At 46.8% G+C, this 11,835-nt stretch overlaps 1 protein-coding gene across 1 annotated transcript; it reads left to right on the forward strand.

The window, feature by feature from the left end:
* Positions 1-8,121: 8,121 nt before the first annotated feature.
* LOC142594497 (uncharacterized) lies at positions 8,122-9,622 on the forward strand. The gene is made up of 3 exons (XM_075718062.1): positions 8,122-8,232; positions 8,377-8,601; positions 8,678-9,622. The coding sequence occupies exons 1-3, from the start codon at positions 8,122-8,124 to the stop codon at positions 9,620-9,622; spliced, it is 1,281 nt and encodes a 426-aa protein (XP_075574177.1).
* The last annotated feature ends 2,213 nt before the right edge of the window (positions 9,623-11,835 follow it).

Raw genomic sequence — 11,835 nt, forward strand, 5'->3', positions numbered from 1 at the left:
TTGCAGTTTGACAAGCATTACAGTTTTTGAGGTTAATGGTCAAGATTTTCAGCAGATTCCCATACTTACAAAAAACATTTAAAGAGTAATGAGACATGCATAGGAAGAAACAATGGGGCATACTAATTCTGCCTGTTGTTGTAATGAATATTCTTTGTGACTTGGACGTAAATAAGCCTTTGCATGTATCTCTGCTGTATCCTTCTCATAGGTAAATGGATTCCTTGGCTGTTTGATAAAACTAACTCTCTTCTATCACATTTTAATGCAATTGGGAGCATAATTCAAGTCGTGGAAATTGTCAACTATAAAGGTCCCAGACAAATACTTTAGTCTTTGCAAAGATTAAGAACTAAGTAATACCTATAAGCTATGAAGTATGAGTTTCTCATTGATTTTACTACAACTTCAGTTTGTGCATTTTAGAGATGAATTTATGTTGGAGTTCTATATGCTCATCCTAATACCTGATGATCACTGTGGGGTTTTTTCTGTTATTAAAAAGGAACAGAACAGTGAAACAGACTTTTTTATCATGATGCGCTTCAGCCAACATTTTTTATCATGATGCGCTTCAGCCAACATCAGCCAAATTTAGCCCTACTAAAAATATTTTGTGAACATCTCTGATGGCTTTCTTTTATTGTGTGAGGTAGCTTTAAAAAATTAAAGAGTAACAAGTAACATCCATTTGAAATCTCAGTTTATAAAGGTTGGATTTATGCTACAAGTATTTGGTTGAATTTTTTAAATTGGATGTATGCTACAGGTATTTGACAGGATTTTTTTAAAGGTATGTGGACAAAAAAATATCTTATGTCATTTGGGGAGGCTATTTAATAATACTGAATGTACCTTGCAAGGATAAATTACATGTGACCAGACAGCCTTGTTCATATTGATCATGTTGGAAAAGCCTGAGTAGTTTAGACTATTCAGAACTGTATTACATACTGATAAGGGTCCATCACTCTGCATACCAGCATCCTACAGCATTATAGACTGAGTGGTTAAAACAGGCCGAAGAGGTAAGTCTCCAGTAAACCATCAGCATTTTGATGCCTTGTTCTGTCCTTTAACCACTTGATGACAGTGCATGTGTATTTTAATATTTGGTATGTGATATCACTTCTTGTTTATCTCTGAAGGAATTCCTAACTCTGTATTTCTGCTTCCTATTTTGAAAGACACTGCCTTAGGTTGCCAAGTTCTTCACGTGCATGGTAGTAAACACAGGAGTGCAGTGTTGGGAAAAAAGAAAGGTTTCCAATTAGTTCACTGTTCTTGAGGGTCTGTTGGGACCAGCTAATGCATCTTTATCATGTTTCTCAGTTAATGAACTAGTCATGTCAATTGACACAGTTTTCTAGCTCTGAGTATTTTCTTTTCCTACGTGTCTGGAATAGGAATATTGTGATGGAAAAGCTAACTGCAGTACAAAAAAGCCAGCGCAGATCTAGCAAAGAAATGGGGTCACTAGCAGATGGGTGAGATGGGTGGGAAGCACATTTCAGTACAACCACATGGGCGGGGATGTTATTCGGGAGATGAGAAGGAATAGGACTGACAAGGGAGGTTAGAGCGATAGTTCTTTGAACAGGGAGGAGAAGACTGCAGACAACTTGTCTCCAGTCCCAGCAGACTAGCCTTAAGGCCAAATTCACTCATCTTTAGGCGACCAGTTATCGTAATCAAGTTTGGCAGACTATGATGTTACGATTTGTAGTATTTCTATAGTGTCACGTGGGTGTGTTTTGTATTCTGCCAGCACAAGAAAAAGATATAGTCCTTGTCCTAAAACATCTGCAGTTCAGAGGTCTGATCCTCTCAGGTGCTAAGAGTCCACAAGCGTTTCTGGAGCTGATCAGTCACAGGGCATCTGCCAGTTACACAAACAGCACGGGTGAGGACGATGACAGTCAGTCTCTTACAAAGGAAAGGAGACAGAGAAGATGTCAGGGAATACCAGGGAAAGGATTACCATAAAGTAATGCAGGCTGTGAACCTGACCGTACTGGGCATGAAGTACCGTGCATTTAAATGAAACGGTATTTATCTCAGTGGTGCTGGAGCAAGCGCGGGCTTGCCAAGACTGAACCGCACTCAGTAATCCTCCGGGGGATTTCAGGAGGCTATTTTATACACAAATTTTTTATGTTTCTTAAAGCAGGATTTTCGTGAACACAGGTTTGCTGCCACATGGGTTCCTGTGTGGCTTTTCTACTCAGTGTTCAAAGGGGTACAAGAATACTGATAATCTATGCGTTAGGCTTATTACAAGTGGAAATCCTACTCCAGCCTCTTCCTGCGCTGGTGCGGATTCTGCTCTACTGATTTGCCCTTCCCTGTGGTCATCCTAACTCTTTACAGGCTCAGGCTCAGCCTGTCCAAACTCTAGATCACTGTTCTGTGTGGCTGTGTGAAGTGGATCTGTCCCACAGAAGAGAGATTTCCCTCCACCAGAGCAGGGGACATTGTATTGTGTGAGAGTGGGAGCACTAATCGCTACCTTCCCAGCAAGTCTGTGCTATCCTACATCCATCTCCCAAGACTTTTATTCTACTGCCCACAAGAAAAATGAATGGTGTTGGGCACCGCCAGGCTACCATTTAATAAAAGACACAAAGCTTGCAGATGTTTTGGCTTCAGTTTTACCTGTGGTCTTATTTCCTTTAAAAGTTAAGGCGGTCTTCTCTTTGAAAGGGATGACAATTTCTGTCAAGATTGTCACGGGACTCAAAAACTCACCAGTAGGCAGCATAATGGCAGTACAAGTAAGGGACTGTTCTCAGGTTCAGACGATAGATGACCATTACAACTCAGAACCGAGAGACTGGAGTTTGATAGATAGTTCTGTGAGATGGTCAAAAAAGGAAAACAAGTATTAGGAGTTATTAGGAAAGCAATGAAGAAAAAAAATCATTATCATCATAATAATACCTAAAGCACCATGATTCATCTACATCTTAAATACTGAGAGTCATTCTAGTCTTCCTGTCTCAGGAAGTATACAGCAGAACTGGGAAAAGTTCTGAAAAGGGCAACATGAATGATCAAAGGCATGCAGCAGTTACCATAGGGCAAGTAATCGTGAATCGGCTACTGTGAGTAAGATGGGATTTTTTCAGTCTGGAAAAGAGGTGGCTGAAGGGGGAAAGTGATGGGGTTTGATGAAAAAATGGGCAGCATGAACTGCTGGAACCAGCGAAGGTCATTCCTCATTCTTGTGTGGAGGCAGCAAGAACCAAACAATTCTAGTAGGCAACATGTTAAGAACAAATAAAAGTAAGTGTTACTACATATAACATGTAGCTAAGCTGTGGAAGTCCTAGTCAGAGGATGCTTTGGAAGCTACAATTTTACATAGGTTCAAAAAACAACTGGATAAATTCACAAAATAGAAGCATATTGTGTTTTCTGTATACTCACAAACTCTCATCCACCTCAGGAAGCCTCTGGGATGAAAATAACAGAGGCTGTCATCATCATTACTATGTAAAAGCACCAGTATGTTGCTGACTGAGCTACCTACCTTCCCCTAGACAGGTATCTATTTCTGGCCATTGCTGAACTGTTCAACATCAGGCTAGACAGACGTTTGGTCTTAGCAAGTATGGTCCTTTTTGTGCGGTTGCCCCAGATTTCAGGCATTTACAGTCAGTGCCATGAATTATTTTAAGGTCTAAATATAAGAAAAACTTAAGTGTGAGACATTATTCAAAATTTACGTGAAACTGGTCTAATGCCTTTTTCACCTTGAAATCTATTGTTTTAATGGGAACTGAGTCAGAGCAAGAGGTAACGGTTCATGTTGTTTTCAGCAATATTGTTTTCTTCCACCTTCAAGTGTTAGAGACAACATTCATTTCAGATAGCAAAAAAGGCCAGAGCAATGCTTTGCCATAATAAAGGTGTTTACTGTAAGGGAAAGCTCAGTGGTGCTGGTGACAGAGCTCTCCCAGGAGCCAGTTCTGGACTGTGGAATGAATGCTCTTAGAAAGCAAGGATTATCATAAGTTTTGCCATCTTTTTGCTTGAGGTGCAAAATATGTCTCCATCCTGCTTGCCCTGACACATCACAGAAGCGTGCACGTCTGGCCATTGAACTATTTTCAGAACAAGACAGGCTGCTGTGAATGCTCCTTTCCCTGAAGAGAGCACAACCGTCACTTGGGTGCTCGTGTTCTTTGGAGGGTTCCTGGGTGCATCTGGCTATGACAGAACTGCCCACAGGGAGAAATCTTTGTGGAAGGGAATCCACATTGTTTTGCAGAATTCCACAGTTTTCCATTTGAACGTGAAATCTCTTTGCAATTCTCCAGGGTTGCTTTGTAGCATTTTTATTTCAGTGATGTAAGAGCTACCTTTTACTGCCAAGCCCATAATTAAAGCAGTGTTGACTGGTAAGTAATGGGCTGCAAAATGTGTACCAAAAGATAATTAAGGATGCTCTCCAGATAAGCAGGGCATGAGAATCATTTTTATGAGGTGTTAATGTCTAAAGACCAACTAGTGAAATTGATCTTGCCTCCTTCAGGATGAAAGTTCTGCTTAAACATCAACAGCATTGTACTGCCCTAGAAAATGTTTGATGTAGGGATTTCTAGAGGGCTGTGCTTGTCCTAAGACTCCCCAGGCAGGCGCCTGGTGATGGAGCCCATGCTGCACTGGGTAATTCGGCATCCCATTCATGCTAACATGATTTTGGGGTCACTTTGCATCTCCTAACACTTAGGGCTGCTCTGGAGGGAGAGCAGAGAGTAGCTCCCGATGCCCTGATCTGGACCAGGATAGATGCAAACCTTTTTTGAGAGCCATTTTAAAGAGCACTGTGGCTAGTCCTTGTCTAACTGTGTTGTCTGTCCTAAATGTCCTTTACATACATATCCTTCATTTTTGTTGTATTTTCAGCATATTCCACACGTGATTTGGATTATTCTGTAGATGCACTTGTACCACAACTCTGGCATAAAGGAACATTGGCAGAGGACACAGTGGGTTTCTGCATTTGGACTCTACTGAAATCTATAGCAAAATTCCATGGATTTTGGTGGGAGCCTGAAGACAATATATCATTTGAAGAGAAGCTGGTTTTGTTAAGCATGTGCTTTGGGTATTCCTGCTTCTTTCCCCACACTTTTCCCATTTCCCTATTTGTGAAATGAATAAAAAATATGAGTGGTGGTGGGAAACACTGTTTTCCCGTTACAGTTTAGAGAAGAGATGGGGGAGCTCACAAATAGTTGTTTTGATTATGAGTGACAGCATGACAATGCCAAGGGCACACGGACAGCAAGGGCTGGTCAGTGTTATTGCCTGGATTAGGGTATGGTCAAACTGTAGCTGTAGCAGAAATTAGCTCTTACGCCAGGCAAAGTCCATAGAGGGGGAAGAGGAGGGGAAAGCAGATTGCCATCTTCTTTCCTGGAATCTCACTTAAAAACAAACCTCGCAATCTAAGTCTCTATCAATTAGCATTGCAAAGAAAATCTCTGAAAATGAAGGGTGTAAAGAGGCTGCCTGGCAGAGTGCCTGAAACAATAACTCCGGGAAGTGTGAACTGCTCTCTCCATAGCCAGAGGATGTTAACAAAAGCCTGGTCTATTTGACCTAGCTAGTAGTGATGGACAGTCACTATTAGCAAGTAGTGCAAGCCTCTGCTGACTCCTCCTTATCTCTTCTGCACTGGCTGCGGCTGTAAGGTGTATATGTGTGTGTTGGAGGGGGTGGCTTCCCTCTCCTTTGGAGATCGATACTGCAGGCTGCCTGCAGGGTCAGCTTTGTGTTGTAGTTATTCCTATGAGATGATGTTTTCTGCCATGAAAATTGGAAATCCAGGAAGAACAATGACAGCATTTGTTCTAGCCTTCCCTGTGGCCACACTGAAAGAATAAGCTTTCTTTGTACCCTACAAACATCCTCAGTATCCTTGATTCAGTTTATTATGCACCCCATGGACAGTTGTACTGTAACTGCAGAGATGAAAGGTCATCTGCAATTCCACACTTTCTTGTGCCAGTTTAAATCAGGGGTCCCCCTCTCTCTTTTACGCTTCGCTCTTGTGCATCCCCATCCCACGCTGGTGCTTGAACTAAGCTCGCCAAAAGCTAACCTGGCCAAAAAAACCAAAAGTGATCAGTTTTTGGAAGGCGTAGCTCTGTGAATTGCCTAATTTTCTAGTCAAGTGTGCACCGGAGGTGGCATGTGCAGGACTGTGTGCGAAGCCATGTGGGGGCTTAAAGGCGGGTAGAATTGCACCCTGCATGCTTAGAACAAGGAGTAGCTGAAGCTGGATTTGCTGTAGAGGAGACTGTCAATAGAACTATGCCACCGAGCTTTATTTTCCTGCTTATTGTGTCTGAGCCTTCATCCACCCCTCCCTACATATGTATCTGAGTATTAAAAGTGAACTAAAACCGAAGGACTAGCAGCACACCTTGACCGTACCTAGAACCACTTGCCGAACCCCTTGCCACCTGGCTGCTTTTTTCCCTTCTCCCACATGCAAATTCTCGCTTAAATACAAATTTATTGCTTACATGGAAAGGAAAAACTCCAAGCTATCCTAGAGCTCTGGGGGAGAAAAGAAGTCTTGTGGGATGTACCTGTGCCATGACAGTCCAGGCTTATGGGAATGATACGGTAGAAGAAAGGGCAGGAGTACCGAGAAAATGCTTCAAGCTGTTGTTTCCAGATGTTTTGGACTACATGCTACGGTCATCCCTCAGAAATTCTCACTGCCTTCATATACACTTCTGCTTGAAAACATTAATTAGGTAAAGTGGTTTCTGAGGGCATTTGCCTTGCCTTGTGGACAGGGATGCTAAAGGAATCCAGTCTCTGGAGCACTACTCGCAGTGCCTGACTGTCGCCCCTGTCTGGGAGGGCATTCATTTTTGTTGTGCACCACTGCAGTGGCGTGTGTAATGTTAAAACCCTCGCCCAGTTTAACCCAAAAGTGGCTGCTTGAATGGCAGATGCACTGGTCCCTACAGAATGCAAATAGTATGTAACAGCTTGCAGACTTTGTCCCTGTACCCTTTAGCTTCAGAACAAGCCGGATGGGGACATGTTGAGACAAAAAACACATGAAGTAATGATGCCGTTGTTCTTGAACGCCTTCAGTGATAGCTATTCATGGCCTCATTTGACAAATTATTATGGTAACTAATTGATTTGCTGCTGTTCTAATCCTGTTCTAACATCTAATCCTTTTCAGCATTGCAACTGTTGCTCCCTGTAAGTCCTTATGTCACTCTTGGCTCTCTTAAATAATATTTCTGGCCTCTCTGTGGGATTAATACGTTGGTCATGATTTCACCTTGGGCTGAAAGCACAGACCTTGCTTGTTCTGTACATGACTTGGATGAGTAGAGCTGTCTGGAAGAAAAAACAGAGCAGCCCTAGGAAAGGAGAAGGTTGTGCTGATCCCTGCAGCACACGCTCGGGACGGAGACTGCTGCTTCTCCCCAGGTGACCGCAGAGCGTGCTGGGGGAGGCTTCGTGCTTTACTGGCAACGGTGGGGTTTGATGCAATGTCTAGTAAAGCCGCCAGCGTTTTATTTACTGTGGTTAAGTCGAGAGAGGTCCCATGGATGGGAATAGGAGGGGGGTACCCAAACGGGGAAGACAAGGACTCGTCGCCGGGTGCAGCAGGAGCTGGGATGGTTTCCCTTCGGGAGGAGGGCGGCGTGGAGGCCTCCCCGCAGCCGGGGGAGCCCCGGGTTTCCAGCAGAGCCCCAGGCCTGCGGTGCGGAGAGCAGGGGAGCCCTCTCAGAGGGCCGAACCGAAGGTGGAAGATAACTTCATTAAATTATCCACTCTCCATTTGAATTAAAGAAAGGTGGATGGGTTGTGGCGGCAGCGGGGGCTTCGCCGGGAGACGCTTTGGCTCCTTGGATGGGGCGAGACCTCATTATGTGTATTTTGGTGATGGGATGACAATAGAGGTGTGGGAGACGGCTCTGAGTCACCCTCGCAGGCCCGGCGGCCCCGGCCCCATTGGCGGGGCCGGGCCGGGCCGGGCCGGGCCGGGCGGGTGGGGGTCGCCGAGCCGGGGCGGAGGGCTCATAAGGCAGGGAGCGGCCTGGGCCGCCCCACCGCCCGCCGACCTCGTCCCGCATGGAGCTCGCCAGCCTGCCCCCCAGCCCCGGCCCCACCGGTAAGCCTCCCCGGGGTGCGGCCGGGGCCGGGGAGGGCAGGGCGGGCGGCGGCGGCGGAGCGGGGCCCGGCGCCCCTGACCGCCGCTCCCCTCTGCCCGCAGGCGAGGCCCGGGCGCGGCCCGGCGCCCCTGACCGCCGCTCCCCTCTGCCCGCAGGCGAGGCCCGGGCGCGGCCCGGCGCCCCTGACCGCCGCTCCCCTCTGCCCGCAGGCGAGGCCCGGGCGCGGCCCGGCGCCCCTGACCGCCGCTCCCCTCTGCCCGCAGGCGAGGCCCGGGCGCGGCCCGGCGCAGGGCGGGAGAGCGGCCGGCGGAAGCGCACCACCTTCAGCAAGGCCCAGCTGGAGCTGCTGGTCCGCGCCTTCGAGAAGGACCCCTACCCCGGCATCGCCCTGCGGGAGCAGCTCTCCGGCCTCACCGACATCCCCGAGTCCAGGATCCAGGTGAGAGGGGCGGGAGGGGCCGGCGGGGCGGCTTCCCGCGGCCGGGCCGGGCGCTCACTCTCTGCCGGCCTCGCAGGTGTGGTTCCAGAACAGGAGAGCCCGGCAGCTGAACCACAAGAAGAGCGAAGCCGCCGCCTGCCCCCGGCCGGCCTGCGGCAAGCAGAAGCCGACCCGCTGCGGCGGCTGCTGCCAGGAGCGGCCCCGGACGGCGCAGGGGCCGGGGCCAGAGCGGGGCCGCCCCCCGCCGCAGCCCGGCCTACCGGGGGGGAACCAGGGCTTCCCCGGTCAGCCGTCGGCCTGCTCGGGGCAGCCCTGCTCGAGGCTCGATGCTCATTTCAGAAGCTTGGATAACGCTTTCGGAGCCCCGGGTCAGACCCCAGCGCACTTGGGTTTGGACTGCGCGGGCAAAGGGGTCCCGCTCGCTGCGGGAAGCACCCCCCAGCTCTCGCTCCCTGCGCAGCAGCCGCAGGAGTATCCGTACCTGAAGAAGGCTTTCCCTGAAAGCTACTACTCAGATGCAGATGTTCTCCAGTCTCGTACAGAAGATTACCAGCACCTGGCAGCTAAAGAGAACATGTATAGGAGGCCTGTCTTAAACTACTCGAATGCTAACCAGGGCCTGGGCAATGAGCACTATTCGTATATCAAGCCAAACACTTCTCCCGTTGGGAAGGGCTCCACTTTCAATTACGGTGAAGGGGAATCTAAGCTTGAGCTCGAGCAGATGAGGCACTGTCCACCTCTGGTTGCGGCTAGTCATGCTAGTCCTCCTTTGGTACTTCCAAAACATGAAGGGGGGTATCAAGGGACACTCGCTGCTCCAGCCCCATCGTACGGGCAGCAGCTGCTGGAGACAGTAAATGACTATGACCCTTATTGGCTGGGCGTGAGAAATGAGATTTTGGGAACTGGGTTAGATTCGCTGTTTGAGAATGAGCAAAATGGGGAGCTAGGTGGGCCAAGAAGTTACCTTTTTGCTTTTGGTGGCCAGACTTCAACCTGTCATTTGGGTCACACATGAAACTGACAGTGGGTCAGCTTGCCCAATGAAAAATTAATGTGATTTTTTTGTTTGATTGGCAGTGTTGTCCCAAGTGGCTAGAGGTTTTGCAGGTCTAAGTGTGGAGTGCTTGCTCTGAGTTTTGTGTGCTGTCTGGAGGGGGGAAGGAAGATACGCAAAGTTAGCAAGGGCCACAGGAGAATAACCTGCCGAGTGTGTGCTGCCTACCCACCCCATCCTACGGGAACTGTCACCAAGCTGCTTGCAGTATTCCTGCGTGCGTTTGGTTATCGGCAGCCTCACGTTAACTTGCACATACAGACTGATCTTCTTCACAAATACACCAGTACTGAAGATTTCTGTGTTCAGACTGTGCTGGATTAATTCTGCCAGGAGGCTTGGGACTATGGCATTGGTTTTGTGGCCTGACCGCACTGATTTTTTTTTTCTATTCTGGACAGAACTCACTTACTTTAACTTAAGAAATCTGTAGAAAACAGACTTATTTATAGCTTTTGGTGGAGAAAGCGTTAACATGAAAGGGGTACAGGCATGGGAAAAGCAGCCTTGGTGGTGGCAGGGGATGGCTCACTGGGTGTGTTTGCGGTTTAGGTGTGCTCCTGATAAAGAACACTGCTGGTCTTTTCCTAGATACTTAATGTATAGTGTTTTCATTTAAAAATGACCATACGAGTAGCCTTTTAAAGGGCCATATTTTTGTGATTTCCTTTTGTATATTTTTTTTAAATTGTCTCCCTCCCCCCGCCCCCCCAATTATAGTTTTTGATTTGCCAAATGAAGGTTTTTTACCTGGGTGATAATGAACTTGTAAAACTGCACTCGCAGGAAAAAAAAAATTGTGTTCCATCTTTGCATTCGCACATTGAGCCTATTTTTTGACTTCTCAAGATCCATGGCCGTCTGGAAGACCACTGTAATCATGGAAGTGTTCTTCACGTGTATCTCTGGAGAGCTGCCATGGTTGTGTATTAAAGCAGTATCAGGCCTACTAGGATGCTACAAACTATACATGCAAATCCTTTTCTGTGTTTAAAACGTGGCTCTGGAATATTTTAAGTATGCCTAGATTTTAATACATTTGTTATTAACTTAATTTGTTTATAGAACAAGAGAAACATAATAAACGCAGACCATTATTTTATTAATAAAGTTGATATCTCTGTGAAGAAGCTGTCTGTTGAGATGTGTACACAAGAAGTACAGAAAATTAGGCCTGACTTCTGTCAGTAATTTTTTGCTGTGGCTGTGAAGAAGTCATTTAACTTTTCTGCTTTGACCTGAAGGACTGGAACATACTCCTGTATTACAGAAGAACCACGGCTTCTGACAATGGCTGCAAGGCACTTTGAACACAAAAAGTTCTATCTTGAGAGTGAAGTACAAGGTGATGATTGTATGTATGACTCCTTTAGTAAACTTTTTAAAAAACTGTGTTAAGACTTATTTCTTAATATAGGTAAATACTTATACCCCTCTCCCTCATAAGACCTACTTAATGGGAGGGTGAGACTTGTTCCTAGGCACAGACAGAACAGAATAATAATTTTACCCATGAAAAAGACAAGAAACTGGTGTTCAAGTGTAGCAAAACACTGGAGCGCATCCAGCTGTTTCCCCCTCTCACTCTGTAGACAGCCTATTCTGGCAAAGCTCACAAAGCTGCACCAAGGCAGCTGTGTTAGGCGTTTGGTGAGCTGTCGCTTCTGGCTGCTCTAATAATGCCAGGCATTACAAGCCCTTCATCTGGTCTAGGGAACACGCTTCCCTTATTAGCAAACCCATGTTTCCAACACCGAAGTGGAATACACCCTGAATACTTCTCGTGAGCAAGTCCAAGAAAAAAAAATGTCATTCGCCCATCGCAGAGCTACCTACTGCTCAGGGTAGAGCTCTTCAGTGAGTTACTGGTTTTCTTTATTTTGTTACAAGTTGCTTTTAACAGACCTACCTAGCACACATTTCACAAATGAGAAAAACCTGTGCAGAGCACGCTCTCTGTAAACATGCACTCCTTGGTACAAGGTGGAGAATGCCAGAACACAAATTACATGGTTATTCAATACACAGAAGGTACTTTCACAGTGATGGTATTAGTAGCTTCCCCTGGACTGGCATGCGAAAAGCATCTCTGCTGTCATACGTGTAGGTGATGCTGAGGAAGAGGTAGGGCAGGAACCAAGTGTGTTCAGTGTTGGACTACTCTTCTACTGCCT

Source organism: Pelecanus crispus, chromosome 10 (genome assembly GCF_030463565.1).
Source record: "Pelecanus crispus isolate bPelCri1 chromosome 10, bPelCri1.pri, whole genome shotgun sequence".
In the NCBI taxonomy this organism is placed as follows: domain Eukaryota; kingdom Metazoa; phylum Chordata; class Aves; order Pelecaniformes; family Pelecanidae; genus Pelecanus; species Pelecanus crispus.